The sequence below is a fragment of the Bubalus bubalis genome, chromosome 4 (genome assembly GCF_019923935.1).
Source record: "Bubalus bubalis isolate 160015118507 breed Murrah chromosome 4, NDDB_SH_1, whole genome shotgun sequence".
Taxonomy (NCBI): Eukaryota; Metazoa; Chordata; class Mammalia; order Artiodactyla; family Bovidae; genus Bubalus; species Bubalus bubalis.
Genome location: NC_059160.1, coordinates 127,320,595 through 127,336,824, shown reverse-complemented (window position 1 = coordinate 127,336,824; position 16,230 = coordinate 127,320,595). Strand labels below are relative to the sequence as shown.

At 39.8% G+C, this 16,230-nt stretch overlaps 1 protein-coding gene and 1 non-coding gene across 2 annotated transcripts; both read left to right on the top strand.

Moving 5' to 3' along the window:
- Positions 1-587: 587 nt before the first annotated feature.
- TOMM20 (translocase of outer mitochondrial membrane 20) lies at positions 588-15,962 on the top strand. The gene is made up of 5 exons (XM_006075481.4): positions 588-857; positions 7,182-7,228; positions 9,359-9,440; positions 13,230-13,372; positions 14,762-15,962. The coding sequence occupies exons 1-5, from the start codon at positions 737-739 to the stop codon at positions 14,804-14,806; spliced, it is 438 nt and encodes a 145-aa protein (XP_006075543.1). The 5' UTR covers positions 588-736; the 3' UTR covers positions 14,807-15,962.
- Positions 1,295-1,429, top strand: LOC112584808. Its single transcript, XR_003109206.1, has one exon. It is a non-coding gene; the product is annotated as a small nucleolar RNA SNORA14 (small nucleolar RNA).
- Positions 15,963-16,230: the final 268 nt, after the last annotated feature.

Sequence of the window (16,230 nt, the reverse complement as noted above, 5' to 3'; positions counted from 1 at the left end):
TAATAAACATTCCTATCACTCCAAAGGTTTCAGAGGATTCCGTCTATGTCTTTTCAAATTTAAAATACATACGTCTTCAGTGGGTACAACTTGACAACTCAGCATTTACTATTTTTTTTTCCATTGTGTCTCTTACCCGTTATCCTTTTCCAGGAATCGCTCCATTTAATTTTCTTCCACTCCTGAGACTATACCGTAACAATCTTTTGAAATCGAATCACTAGATTATGGTCCTTGCTGCAAAACGGACTGTGACTGAGTTTGAAAACCAAATGAAACTGAATTCAAACAAGAGTTACAGGGTGCCTGTGTAACATAAAAAGATGAAGCATTTGTGGTCAGTGACCTTCCATCTTTGACACAAGCAAGAAAGTCAGCTACACACACTTGGGATTGTGCGCACGACGGCCACGTGCCGCCCTCATTACATCAAGCTCATAAGCTCCTAAGGACGTGCGCGACCTCGCGCAAAATCTCGACTCCGAAGCGAACAGGGGGGCTTAGGACCTGTGCAGGCGCAGAGGCGGTGCGGGTGCCTCCGCTCAGGCACTGTAGCGGACATCCCCGGGGGCCTCGGCGACGGGGGCCGGAAGTGACGCATGTTCCGCCTTTCCGCGTCCCTCGCGGCGGGCGGCGGGCGTCTGGACTGAGCCGCGCACTCGGATCCGAGGCTTCGCGGTCAACGGCTTCTTTGCGGGCCCCGCCGCAGCCGACCCGGCTCCTCGGTGGAGAGAAGATGGTGGGCCGGAACAGCGCCATCGCCGCCGGCGTGTGTGGGGCTCTTTTCATTGGTTACTGCATTTACTTCGACCGCAAGAGACGGAGTGACCCCAACTTCAAGAACAGGCTGCGAGAACGTGAGTGGGTCTCCGGTTCCCTGGGCCTCCCTCCCCCTCCCCCCGCGGCGCCCTCGTCCCCTGCTTCGCGCCGGCCGACACGCCGCGTGCTGGGCGGCCGCGTCGTGCTGCAGGGTCGGGGGCCCTGAGCGCACACGCCAGAGAAAGGTGATGGCGCCGCTCCCAGGGTTGCTCCCGGCCCATGTGCCAACGAACGCGTCCCTCCATTTTGGAGGAACGATTTTTCCCACTTTGTTTTCCCTAAACATGTACCGTGTAAGTGCAGATTCGTTTGTATTATAATTTAGGGGGTTGTGGCTCTTTTTTGCTGTTTATCTTTTTTCACCTCTTCCGAACTCGAAAGTCGGGTTTTTTGTGTGTTTTTTGTATTTTATGAATTTGTACTTAGACTGAACCTGCAAATCCAGCTCAGTATCATTCTCAAACGATAAGGTTGCATGCATTCTTAAACCCTCTTGGTAGCTCCACTGTAAAGGCTTCCAAGATATGAGTGAATGCTATAGAAATCGCAGGGGCGTCCAAAAGGCTGCACGTTTCCTGTGGCTCAGTCTTATTTCATACCTGCGACATCTTTTAAAAGAGATTTACAAGAAGGAAATCGTGTCGACAAAACCTTTCGTGATATTTGAATTTCGGAGGTATGCTCGTTCGCAGCAACGGAAGAGCAAATTTGTTGCATTAAGAAATAATTTTGTAATCTACCTAGGTTGCTCAGTCAGAATAGTTCCTGAAACTAGAATGTATAGGTAAGTTACTAAAGCCCAGAAAAATACGAAGTGATTAGCGTTTCACGTGTACTTGGGTCACACGTGGCTGGGACTACCTTACTGGAAACTGCCGCTCTTACACCATCTGCAATATGATATCTGATTCTGGCTCTCTTGTGTCTCAGGAATAAAGGGATATAGAGGTAATTTTTTTATTTATGGTTAGGTAGACTAATGGAAATAATGCTGCTTTGAATTCAGACACTGAGTTTCCTGACCCAGGTTAGTCACAGATTAGCAGTATGATCTTGGGTTTTCTGAGTCTTAATTTTCTTAGCTTGCAAAATCAGGTATTGCCTCTTGTTGGTTTTGTGAAGATTAAAGTGTTTGATGTGCTCACCACCATTCTTGACATGGAGAAGATCCTATAAATTCCTGCTGTAAATGTAATTACTGGAATTTTTATCATTTTCCTGTAGCTTCCAAGAAATAGTTGGGCAGTGGTGGTGTGGAAGTAGATCTCTGTAAAGAATGGATTAACCCTTCCTTTGGAATCGCTGCAATCCTATTGTTGAAAACCTTGAGAAAACTCATTTTTGGTTGAAGAAATAAGAAAAAGCTGTCATTTTGAACAAACTGAGAAATCTGTTATTTTCACAGTTGGTTTTTTTTTTTTTTTTTTGTCTTCCATAAATTAATTTCTAGTTTCAGTAGTAGCCTAATGACTTAAGGGTCAGGCTTGAATTAGTAGCTGAATAACCTTGGGCAACAAATTTCAAGCTTTAGTTTCCTTTTTTTTTGGTAAAACATTATAATGTAGAATTTAGTATAATACCTGACACATGGTAATTGATGAATGCCAAAGTCCTGGGTGTTCATTGGAAGGACTGATGCTAAAGCTGAAACTCCAATACTTTGGCCACCTCATGCAAAGAGTTGACTCATTGGAAAAGACTCTGATGCTGGGAGGGATTGGGGGCAGGAGAAGGGGATGACAGAGGATGAAATGGCTGGATGGCATCACTGACTCGTGGACATGAGTTTGAATAGACTCTGGGAGTTGGTGATGGACAGGGAGGCCTGGCATGCTGTGATTCATGGGGTCGCAAAGAGTCCGACACGACTGAGCAATTGAACTGAACTGAAAGATTGTTTATGAATATAATTGTTATTTTGTATTTTCTTTAGCAAGTAAAACTTGCTCAGAGTAATTTTGAAGTCTTTTTAAAGTCTGTATGGTTGACTGATTTTAAGAACTTGAGGGTGTTTTGTATTTGTGGGGTGTAATTGATATCAGTTTAGTTAATTTTTCATTTTCTTAGCTTAATTTCTAGTAGAATATTTATATCTGTAATACTGTTCATGGGGTTCTCAAGGCAAGAATACTGAAGTGGTTTCCCATTTCCTTCTCCAGTGGACCACATTTTGTCAAAACACTACCATGGCCCTGTGGCTTATAGTTTCGTTGAGTTGGACAAGGCTGTGATCCACAGTTTATTGCAAGATCAGTTTGGTTAGTTTTCTGTAATTGTGGTTTCCATTCTGTCTGCCCTCTAGATAAGGATAAAAGGCTTGTGGAAGCTTCCTGATGAGAGAGACTAACTGGGGGGAATCTGGGTCTTGTTCAGTAAATCTTTAATCCAATTTTCTGTTGATGAGTGGGGCTGTGTTCCCTCCAGGTAGTTTGACATATGATAGGGATAATGACGACCTCCTTCAAAAGGTCTTATGCCAGGACTGTTGTATTCAGTACCCTGACCCCACAGCAGGCCACGCCTCCGTGGAAGACTGGACACTCGGGCAAGTCTGGCTTGTGGGGTTACTGCTCCTTTCTCCTGGGTCCTGGCAAGCACAGGGTTTTGTTTGTGCCTTCCAAAAGTCTGTTTCCCCAGTGGTGTGGAAGTTCTGTAATCAAATCCCACTGGCTTCCAGAGTCTTAATTCGCTGGGGGTTCTCAGTTCCTTTGCAGGATCCCCACATTGGGAAATCTGTTGTAGACCCTAGAACTTTCACAACAGTGCAAGAGCTTCTTTGGTATAATTGTTCTCCAGTTTGTGGGTTGTCTGCTCAGTGGCTCTGTGATGGGGCTTATACACCCTACCTTCATTGGAAGAACTGATGCTGAAGCTAAAGCTCCAATACTTTGGCCACCTGATGCGAAGAACTGACTCGTGGGAAAAGACCCTGATGCTGGGAAATATTGAAGAAAGGAGAAGAGGAGGACAGAGGATGAGATGGTTAGATGGCATCACCAACTAGATAGACATGAGTTTGAGCAAGCTCTGGGAGTTGGTGATGGACAGGGAAGCCTGGTGTGCTGCAGTTCATGGGGTCTCAGAGTTGGACTGAGCCACTGAATTGACTGACATCTGTAATAAAAGGGCAGAGTTTTTCAAATCAGTGCTTCTGAAGGTTCTTTGGTTTTGTTTTTAGGAAAAGAGAATTAGGCTGTTTAAAATAGGTTTGAAGTTAAATCAAGACTAATTTATTCAATTTTTTTCTTGCCTTCATTAATGTGAGATTACCAGAAACTCCTACAGCATAATTTTTATCTAAATAATCATTAATAAATGAAAATTAACCTAAAAAGTACCAACTACAGATGTTTTTTATTTTACAGCACTGAATGAAATGATTCATTTTAAAATAAGTAATCTAATTTAAATGATTGCTTTAGATTCGGGACTTTTTGCATTTTATGTGTATTTTTTTAGTCGGTTTTAACTTGTTAGGTTTACGCACAGACACTTTGGACTGATTTCTAGTAAATATTGTGTCAGTCTGCTGATTGAATATGTAGTAGCTCCTTGATTTTTCAGTCTGTTATCTGCCTGTTTGTCAGAGACACTATTTGATAAATAAGTTAATGTAACAAGTTAGTTGTCTTACAAAAGTAAAGTGAGAATTTTAATGTTATTGCTATAAATTTAAAGCAGCTAAGCAAGCTTAAAATTTGGTAACTACCAAACATTCAACAACAACCATATGTTCTCCACTCCATTAAAAAACCATGTATATATATGTTTGAAAATCAGGCTTCTTTGTACTATTATCACTTTTGTCATTTTTTGCAAATTTTGACGAAGCAAATTGTATATCTCAGTTTATTCCACAAACTTGCCGGGTTTATTTCTGAGATACCTTTTATATTGATGGGCGTATCTTCACTTCTCTGCAGTGTAGAGTGATGTTTGAGTGAAGTTCTGCTGCCTGAGTGTTTGGGTTGCCACTCCACCACCCATTAGTTGTGATCTGGTAAATTATCTCTGTGATAACATGGTGGTGATACCAGTACCTGTCCTCCTGTTGCTGTGAGGATAAATAAGCTAATTAGTAACATGTAGGATAGTGCCTCTCTTGAATCTAAAACGAGTGCTTATCTTAACCTCAAGTGTCCATGTCCAAGCCTAGTCCTCTTCCCAGCACGTCTGTATCATGATCTTTTAATAACTAGGTAATATAGTCTGGTGTCATTCTGCCAAAAGAGAGCTGAACCTTAATTGAGGCTATATATTCTGTTTCTCCACAGTTGCCTAATGATGAACACCTAAGAAAGGTAGTTGGGAAAAATAGGCAGTCTTCAAATTAATAGTAAGATCAGCTTTATATATTTTTGAAAGTGCTAAGGCCTTAGAGTTGTAGCACTTTATGTAATCAGGGGGCTAGAATTGGCTAGAGATACTGGTAGTAAGCCTAGTTTGTAAATGCAAGTTAGAAAAGGTTCCCTGACCAGAGTAAATTAACCATTTGTGTGCACTTAGGTCACCGCCTCTCTACTCATGCATTGAAAATTGGATTTATAGAATGCTTTAAGGTTTTAAGAGGACATTTGCTTGTTTTATGACTTTTGTTTCTCACAGTAATAAAGCATGCCTGATCTTTTGAGAGTTGATATTTATTTGCTGACCCAGTAATAAGTATTAGAGCTTTAGCTTTCTTAGCCACCTGGTGCCTTTGGTAATTTTTACTGGTCAATGAAACTAACTTAACTACTTAGCATAGTGCAACTCCTTAGCTGAGGAGTTGGTTGCTGTTGAGCTCACTCCTGAGTGCTTATATCTCAATAGTGCCAACCAGGCACTGAAAATACAGTAACTCATTTAATCCTCATATCAACTCGGTGAAGCAGGTATTGTTCTTAAGCCAGGTTTACATAAGGAGAAAGAGAGGCATAGCAAGTGAACCGTGACTTGCCCAAGGTCACACTGCTAGTCAGTGGAAGATCTGGGGTATAAAGGAAACCCAAGCTTCCTTGTGCCAGCACCGTTTCTCATGGAGTGTACAATTAAAGTGAAAGCCACTCAGTTGTGTCCGACTCTTTGCTACCCCATGGAGTTCTCCAGCCCATGGAATTCTCTAGGTCAGAATACTGGAGTGGGTAGCCATTCCCTTCTCTGGGGGATCTTCCCAACCCAAGGATCGAACCCAGGTTTCCCACATTGCAGGCAGATTCTTTGCCAGGTGAGACACCAGGGAATCCCAAGAATACTGGAATGGGTAGCCTATTCCTTTTTCCAGTGGATCTTCCCAACCCAGGATTTGAACCAGGATCTTCTGCATTGCAGGCAGATTCTTTACCAGCTGAGCTACTAGGGAAGCCCCCTTTCTCAGTCTTATCTGACTCTCGGCAGCCCCATGAGCTATACATTCCATGGAATTCTCCAGGCCAGAATACTGGAGTTGATAGCCTTTCCCTTCTCCAGGGGTTCTTCCCAACCCACGGATTGGACCCAGGTCTCCGGCATTGCAGGCAGATTCTTTACCAGCTGAGCCACCAGGGAAGCCCAAGAATACTCTAGTGGGTAGCCTATCCCTTCTCCAGGGCATCTTCCTGACCCAGGAATGGAACCAGGGTCTCCTGCATTACAGGTAGATTCTTTACCTGCTGAGCTACCAGGGAAGCCCATGCAATTAAACAGCAGCTTAAAATATTGTTAGTGTCCTACTAATTTGATTTTAAAAGGTTGACTAATTATGATTTAAACAATGTCACTTACTCCTGAGTTTGTACTATTACTATTTCATGTCAAAAACAAAAACAACCTACAGACTGTAGGGCGAGGGTTTTTTCCCTTTAACTGGCAGTAATTATTTGAGTGCTGCCTTTCTTTGCTCTTATTTTTGCCAAATGCATAAATACTGTGCTTTTTTTCTCAAGAAAGCTTTTTCAAATGCTGTTTTTTTTTAATTCTTTTCTTATTTAATAATGCCAGAGAGTTTTCAAAGTTTAGTAAAGACAGAGTCAGTTATATTTCAGTAGTAAAATTCCATCATAACAACAGAGGCTTGATTCTTGGTCATGTGTCCTGTCCTATGTAGGTTGGAGGTGGGGGAGAGAGACTTGCTCTACTTAGGATGGTTCCAACAGCTGAGTCTCTTAATTATCTCCATTTTGCAAACTGTCGATCCTGGTACCCCAGAGGGAAGGACAAAGCTTCTGTCCAGGAATGTCCCACTGCTGGTAGCTGATCTGAACTATTTTTATGACCCTGACAAATCACAAGAAAAAAAGCCTGAGTTGGTCATGTTTTGCAAATAGAATGAGTACCACAGCAATTACACTTCTTTTGATTCCCATTTTAATAATAATAAAATGAAAATATTCCCTTTCTTGCAGGAAGAAAGAAACAGAAGCTTGCCAAGGAGAGAGCTGGGCTTTCCAAGGTAATAATCTTTTTTTATAGTCTACTTCAAATGTATATTTTGAGAAAGCTAATTGGTATCAGACACTGATTTTATGTTTTAAAATAGAATTTCTTTGTAAGAACAGTTATTAGCTCTGTTCCCCTGCAGATTTTTCAGTCCTTCCTTATTTCCCCTTTGTCAGCCTCATAGCAGACAACTTACGTGCGAACAGTGTTTGAGGGTGGTAAGATGATAGGCTGTGAAGACACTTACCTTTAAAAAGTTAAAACTTTTTCACTAAGCTGCTCCAAAATAACAAAACATTTATTACTAATTCCTGTAGAAGAACCATGTTAACTCATTTTGAAAGTTACATAAGATTATTCACACCCACTGATCCACAATCCCACTGCCTGTCAGATTTTTACCTTGTAATATGTAAATGTAGACATGAGTCTTATTCATTTTTTTCCTTTTCATAGATCCTATGGTCATGATTATTTTTAAAGACTACATAGATTTATTTTATAAAGAACATTCAGATCAGATCAGTAGCTCAGTCGTGTCCGACTCTTGGCAACCCCATGAATTGCAGCACGCCAGGCCTCCCTGTCCATCACCAACTCCCAGAGTTCACTCAGACTCAACGTCCATCGAGTCAGTGATGCCATCCAGCCATCTCATCCTCTGTCGTCCCCTTCTCCTCCTGCCCCCAATCCCTCCCAGCATCAGAGTCTTTTCCAATGAGTCAGCTCTTCGCATGAGGTGGCCAAAGTACTGGAGTTTCAGCTTTAGCATCATTCCTTCCAAAGAAATCCCAGGGCTGATCTCCTTCAGAATGGACTGGTTGGATCTCCTTGCAGTCCAAGGGACTCTCAAGAGTCTTCTCCAACACCACAGTTTGTTCAAAAGCATCAATTCTTCAATTTCTTCAAAAACGCTCAGCCTTCTTCACAGTCCAACTCTCACATCCATACATGACCACAGGAAAAACCATAGCCTTGACTAGACGAACCTTTGTTGGCAAAGTAATGTCTCTGCTTTATGTATAGGTAAATGTTAATCACTGAGCATATAGCTTTTTTTTTTTTTTAATTGAAATTAGTTCCATCGTCTGGATATCCAGTACTTGGACCTACTGGATCAGTAGTAGTTCTTTTTAAAGCAAGTTGAAGCAGTGAAAAAAATTAGATCTATTAATGTTACATTTGAGTAATTAACACACCTAACTGACTGGATATGATAATAGCAAGATGAAACTGGGAGGCAGTCACTTTGTTTCCCTGTTGTATCCAAACTACCTTTCTGAAATATCTAATATATTCATTATGTTTCAGTAGTCTTTTCTTTCTAAGGATATTTCTGGTTTGGTTCCAGACCACTGTTGTAAAGAGACTGTGAATTTTTTGGTTTCCTGGCCCATGTGATAGTTGTGTGTACACTATACTGTGTACGTAGCATTGCACGGTGTCTGATAACTGTACACACCTGTAATAAGAGTGTATATGATAATACTCAAGAACCAGAAACTTCTATTAGTAGTCTAGGTTTTTTAAATAAAAAGGGACTTTTTAAATACTTGGTTTACATTTTTTACAAAGATAATGCATATAGCTGGTGACTTTATTATAATCATTTGATTTGGTAATATATAACAAGCCATAAAACAAAAACACAGAAAGGCAAAGTTAATTAAATAAAGCTGCTTGTTTGAAATAGCAAAAAAAAAAAAAAATCAGAAGCAGCTCAAATGCCCAACAAATAGATCATGATTATACAGTTATATATTCCTCAATATAGTTATATAAAAATCTATGATAATGGCCATCAAAAAATAGTGTAAGTTTTAATGTTTGTATTTTGTGGTAAAGATACATCTGTACTCTCTTTTTACTTGAGGTTTGATTCACAGCTTTCTAAGAACTGTTCAAACACCAGTTTTATCAAAAAGGATTTTTTTCTTGCATATATTTTAAAGTAGATATTAAACTTCTATTCTTGAGTGTTGTTGAAGAGTAAATTTCTTTTTGTCAGCTTTCATAATGAGCTGTTTTTTTTAATGGCATAATTTTTTGTATTGTGTATATCCCTGGAGTAAACCAGGGATATATAAAATATATATATAAATAAAATATATATAAAATTACTAAATATTCTATTTTCAAACAGTTACCTGACCTTAAAGATGCTGAAGCCGTTCAGAAATTCTTTCTAGAAGAAATACAGCTTGGTGAAGAATTACTAGCTCAAGGTAATTAATAGTCATTGAAAGACTAGGAAACTAGATAGGTAATAAGGGGCTTTTTTGGTGCAGTGTGGCTATTTTTTAAAAAGATATTCTTAAAATTTCTGGGATGGAGGATAATTAGGGAGTTTGGGTTGGACATGTACACACTGCTGTGTTAAAAATGGATAACTGACAAGAACGTACTGTATAGCACAGGGAACCCCGCTCATGCTATGTGGCAGCCTGGATGGGAGGAGAGTTTGGGGGATGAGCACGTACGTTTGTGTGACTGAGCCCCTTCGCTGTTCACTTGGAGCAATCACAACGTTGTGAGTCAGCTATACGCTAATACAAAAAAATTTTTAAAGGGATATTCTAAATATTTCCAGAATTAGGGTTTTAATAATATGAGGCATTTAATAATGCAAGGAAAATAAGTAATCTTTACAAATGAGGTTGCTTTTAAAGTAGTTTAGAAGAATATAGTCAATTGTAATATGTAAACAGTAACTGAGAGAAATATCTGGGAATGTAATTTCCTCAACTCCTTCACCTGCTCTTCAGATCTTTCCCAGTACCTATAGGAAGGAATGGCTAATAGAATACATCCCAGAGAAGGTTAGTTTACCTGTTCAGGTTACACAGTTTATGGCGTATGATTTTCAGAAACAGTGATCTAAATCTGATCCAGAATTTAGGCTTTGGGCTTTGTGCTTTGTGTGTTCATCAATAGAATTAAGAATTCTGTCTTAAAAATGACTGTTATGAAATTAAAATGATCATTTTTCAAATTTGAGAACCATAATTCATTCAATAATTGAGTGTCTTAAATGCATTTATATTTTTATTGTCAAAATAGCTTTTATCACAAAAGTAGCTTTGAAATAGTTGCTGTTGAAATGGTATCACGTGTTAACTTGTTTTTCTTATTCTCACTGTTGTATTATAATAGATTTTGACATTATTGAACTACATGATGCAGGTCATTTGTGGATTTGTAATCATTGGGCAAAGTAAAGCACTTAAGTCCTCATAAAGATCATTTGAGAGACTATAATTTCATTGGTTTAATATCGGAAGAAAAGTGAAGCATGTATATCTGTTTCTAAGGATAGAGATTGTAATGTTTCAATTTATGCAAAGATACTGTCAGTATTTGTTTATACTCATAAAGATGTCAGTTTATGACTATCAAATTTTCCTTCTAGCCTCCAAAATAAACATAATGTAAAAAAATTTATCTAAGATACTGTAGTGCTCTCCCAATTACTTGCTTATCTTAGAGATCACGTACTGTGGCCCTTTCTCTTTGACTTGAGCTGTTAGATCTATATTGACAAGAACAGTTAACTCATGAGGGGAGTGAGGGGGTCAGGAAAGGATAGGGAAGTGTTTTTTGTTCTTTATTTGAAGCTTACATTCCACATTTCAGCCTAGCACACCCCGAGAGTTATGTAACTCAGCTGCCAAGCTGCCTTTATTCTGGTGGAATCCACTGAACCAGCCTGAGGTTAGAATTAGGGAAAGGTAAGCCGGAGAAGGCAATGGCACCCCACTCCAGTACTCTTGCCTGGAAAATCACATGGATGGAGGAGCCTGGTAGGCTACAGTCCATGGGGTCGCTAAGAGTCGGAAATGACTGAGTGACTTCTCTTTCACTTTTCACTTTCATGCATTGGAGGAGGAAATGGCAACCCACTCCAGTATTCTTGCCTGGAGAATCCCAGGGGCGGCGGGGCCTGGTGGGCTGCCGTCTGTGGGGTCGCACAGAGTCAGGCACGACTGAAGCGACTTAGCAGCAGCCATGAGAAAGCATAAGCAGTTCAGGCAGTGAGCCTCACTGCTTGACACGGCCTCCCTCGTGCAGGTGTCTTCAGCCGTAATAACTGAGCAGTATCTCAGGATAAGTGAGTAGGATCAAGGCTGCAGTGTGGAGAGGAAATGGTTTCATTTCTACACTAAATTGCTGTGATTGTTTATAAACGGTTTCCGGTGTGTTCAGAAGTTTTAGGAGGTGTCTCAGCCAAAGACCCCCTGTGCTCTACACATACCACTCTGGTAGCAGCTCTATTTATTTCCATTTAATAATCAGAATTAATATTCTCAGACAATACTGTGAGCTCCTCTGTTTCCTGTAAATTCAGTGGCCCGAGGATTCAGTGGCCATTGTGGCATCTTAATTTCCAAGTCAGTGGAGCCCTTGTGGCCCTGATGGAGGTCCAGTCCTATGTGGAAGACCTGTGCCTTACATTTTCCATTTTTAATACTTCTTTGTAGAATTAAAGCTTTCTTCAATTTGAGTAGTTTAAATAAAAATATTATGTAGCAGGCAGTTCCTCCTCATTTACCAGTCCCTTATTTGGTCCCATTCATACTCAGGGTTGGAAAACTTTTGTGTTTACTGGTTTATTATAAATAATACTATTCAGGAGTAACCAGCTATAGGAGATGCACAGGGTTAGGGGGTGGAGAACTTTCATGCCTTCTCTGGGGGTGCCACCCTTCTAGTCTTTGATATATTTACCAACCCAGAATCCTAAGAAATAACTTTTTGACATAAGTAGAATTTGTTCATTTTCACCTAAAGAGTTAAAAATGGTCCAGTCCCTACATTAAATTGCTTAGCAAGCCTAGAAAGATCAACACTCGGTGAATAAGAGAATCAGTGAAACTGTGTATAACAAGTGTAGGAGAACATGAGATAAACCAGGGAAACATTTTCAGGTCTCCTTCAGGCTGCATCTTGAATTTCCTGAGAGAGAAGGCCTAGGCATTGAGGAAAGGGAGAGCATTTGCCCAGCAGAGGAGCGGATGGTGACTTTGACTTTCATCTTGTAACACTTGGTTTGATCTTGCGCTGTTATGTCTTAAGTGGATTATATGCTGCTTTCTATGCTGTTTCTCAAGGTACCACTTGAGATCTGGCCATCCAGTCAGCAAAAGTTTTATGAAAGTTGTAGCAACATTCCATGTGAAGGAAGCTCAAGATGACAGGTTGACCGCTTTTGAGGTTTTGTCATTGTATAATTGTCTCCTGGATATACAGGATTCTTAGGCATTGCTCGCGGTTGGATCTGCAGAGAGGATAACTGCCAGTGATGACTAGGTTCAGAAGAGATTAAAGGCCTGTAGGTGTCTACTTGGAGAAGGCAATGGCACCCCACTCCAGTACTCCTGCCTGGAAAATCCCACGGATGGAGGAGCCTGGTGGGCTGCAGTCCACGGGGTCACTAAGAGTCGGACACGACTGAGCGACTTCACTTTCACTTTTCACTTTCATGCATTGGAGAAGGAAATGGCAACCCACTCCAGTGTTCTTGCCTGGAGAATCCCAGGGACGGGTGGGCTGCCGTCTCTGGGGTCACACAGAGTCGGACACGACTGAAGAGACTTAGCAGCAGCAGCAGGTGTCTACTTGCGTGTGGTAATATTCCCATAGTATAAGGGGTTTAAAGTGAAATTGGGCCTGTCCACCTCAGTCCTCCAGTCTTCCAGTCCTCTCTTCGTAAAAAAGTGTTGTTTCATTGTTAGCACCCTCTTAAGTAATCTTTGAGAAATACTCAGTATATAACTAGTAATAAACTTAGACATTTCTGTACCTTAATTTCTTCCCCTTTGAAAGTGTTACTGGAGTCCCTTCATACATCTAATCTGACTTATTCTTGTTGGTGGCTTCTTACTTATATGAGTATACTGTATTTTCTAGATTTTTACCTGCATGATGTTTTTGGTCATTATCATTTGGAGATATAGTGAAGACTTTAAAGGCAAAGGCTTTTCCAGTTACACAGCATTTTTATGTAAATCTTGCAGGTGAATATGAGAAGGGTGTGGACCATCTGACAAATGCGATTGCTGTGTGTGGACAGCCGCAGCAGTTGCTGCAGGTGTTGCAACAAACTCTTCCACCACCAGTGTTCCAGATGCTTCTGACTAAGCTCCCAACAATTAGTCAGGTAAAGATTTGAACTGTTACATAAGAGAGTGGAATCTGAGAGTTTGGCATTTAAAAATGAGCCTATTGAACATGATGACATAAGCCTCTCCTCCGTATAATGAAAACAGTACTAGAGATGTCAGTGCTCGACTCATAGAAAAACATCCAGACAAAGGGGCATAAAATCCAGCAATCGTGCCCAGGAGCATGACTGGAAGTAAGTCTCTCTACTGCTAAATCTCAGGCCTTGGTGTTCAGATCCCCAAATTGAGATCACTTCCAGCTGCTTTCTAAACCTACCTTTCTGCCGCCTCTTTTGCGAGACCCCTTAGTTAAGTGGCAGAGGACAAAGGAGCCAAGGTGGCACAGCCTAGAAATCAGACCCTTGAAGGCCTGTGGCTCTCTCAGACCTCACTTATCTGAAGGCCTCAGTGTCTGCTAATGCCGAGTTGGGCTTTGAGTTTGGAGCTGTTCGATACATCCTCATTGATACAGTAGGTTAAGCATAACTTAGAAGTTGATTAAAATGCATCCCATTCATTTTAAATAGTCAAGGAGCCCCATTGAATCTACTTTTGGAAATATGATGTCTATTAAATGAGTCTTCATGGTTGATATAATTGAAAATTAATAAAAATGACTGGTTAATTCTTTAAACTGAGCTTTTACTCATCTGGATTGGGAAAAGACTGAGAAGAAAAAGGTCCCAGAGATTTAAAGGAAAGAATTGAAAGAGCAAGAAGCTGGATTTTGATTCTTTTTATTTTATTTTTTGATCCTAATGAATGTGGTTCCCAGTCTGTTGTCAGAATCCTCTAACATTACTCACCTTTTCACTTTAGCATAGCATAGAGCTTGTGGAAAATTGACCTGAGTATGATGTCTTTTGAAATGTGGATGATTTCAGGATGAAGCTTGAATTCCTCAGTAAGAATGGCCTCTTTTACTTAGTTCACTTGTCCCATGTTATGTGGAAATATTTTCAAAATACTAATATTTCGGAATACTGTATTCCTTCTTTGTATAATGACGGACCATTTACAGGCCAATAGGGAAATGTTTGGAGGATAGAATGATCACTAAAACACTAATCATTATTTTTAGTTCATATGGGAGTGAATAGAGATCTTAAATTCTTTATTTTAGTTAAAAAATTGACTAGCATAACAGTGTTATGCTTCCTTTATTTTATTGACTTGAATTTTGAGGTGGGGCTGACAGATTATTTTCTTAAATAAAAACGGTGTATGAAGTGTTAAATATTGACATTTCAATATGAATAAACTTCAGCAAGATTTGATTCAGAGATCAAAAAAGCATTTTATGTTGAACTTAGAATCCTGATTAAATGCTTATACTTTTAAAAATTTATAAGTATTTATAAATTTATAAATATTTTCTCTTTCAGAGAATTGTAAGTGCTCAAAGCTTGGCTGAAGATGATGTGGAATGAGAAACAAATGTCAACATAATGATCTCAATTAAAACATATTTTTAAAATCTTAACTCAGAAGATGACCGGCTCTGGGGGAGTAAGGGCAGATAAGCTTGTTATGGACTGTCCTCCACAGTGAAGTCTACCAAAGTTAATTTTTACTTTGTGTAGATCCATTTGTCTGTTTTATTTATTTTTCCCAGTGGAAAGTGTATTTTGATAGAGAGCTTTTCATTTTATAAATACACTATGAATTACTGAAATATGCATTTTGTTTATTCTTAAAATATGTGATTAGAATGTATGTATAACATCCCATTACTTCCATTAAAAATACCCGGTGCTCAGTTTTGAAAGATAGGCCCCAAAAAATGTAAAAGAAAACTGAAGAATATACTTGTTTTGCTCTACATCAGAAAGTTGGCTGGAAACTTGTGTTGATCAAAACTGAGCATTAAGAGATTATTTCTTTCCATTTAATCTCTTAAATATGTGTAATGTGCTGCTATGCTATAATAACAACTTCACCCCCTCCCTTGAAGTGTTTTCTTTAAATCAGTGGGTTTGATGTATTCTGGATATTTACCTCCTTGTATTTTAGATACATGTAGTTGCGGATAGCACCAGGAATTGGATGTCTGTACATTCTTAATCTGGCTGAGTAAGCTTTACCAGTTAATGTCTGCCCACTTGCCTCATATATAAACTGAGGAAATGGGTGTGCTAATTCAGCTTCTAATTCCTTTGGTTCTGTGCAGCATTCTCAAATCCCTCTTTCTGAGGGAAATACCTGTTTGGGCAGCCAGCCCTTGCGTTTTTTTATACTCTGAATTTCGCATGCTTGCCTGACGTATTTCTGGTTTTTTAAAAGGTATAACGTGTTGATTTTCACTGAAATCATGGTTCTGTCACTACTTTTGTAAATTAACCTGAAACGTAACCTTCACGGTAACTGGGACGCTATGCTTGTAAAAGTGTTTGTTCCCTTTCGCTTTTATCCTCAGTGTACCTCCTTAATCCCCTACCAACCCTTATCTTGTATGAGAATAAGGTGTAACTTTGTGGCTGAAGACTTGAATGAAGATAATGGGACCTTTTATTCTCTAAATAGTGACATATTATCTGCAGCCACAGATTAAATATCAGACCTAAGAATAAAGATCCTTGGTACTTAGTGGTGTCTGTTGAGTGGCATTTCTCGTTGTACAGATCGCCTTTATTCTGTCTGAAAGTCTGTGGAGAGACCTTTTCTATGTACTCGACATTTTTTCTTAATAGGGTTTTGTGGTGGTTGTGATGTAGTGGGAAGAGTTTGGAGGATGATTTTAGTTTCCGCCTCTGGATAATCACAGCCTTGGGCACGTCCATGTTACATCTCTGGACTCCAGTATTCTCATCTGTACAATAAGAACATCAGACTAGGCCACTCACACTTCCTGGTA

Coding starts and splice junctions, on each gene's coding strand:
- TOMM20 (XM_006075481.4), top strand. CDS start 737: ATGGTGGGCCGGAACAGCGCCATCGCCGCCGGCGTGTGTGGGGCTCTT. Junction 858..7,181: donor CAAGAACAGGCTGCGAGAAC/GTGAGTGGGTCT, acceptor CCTTTCTTGCAG/GAAGAAAGAAACAGAAGCTT. Junction 13,373..14,761: donor AGCTCCCAACAATTAGTCAG/GTAAAGATTTGA, acceptor TTTCTCTTTCAG/AGAATTGTAAGTGCTCAAAG.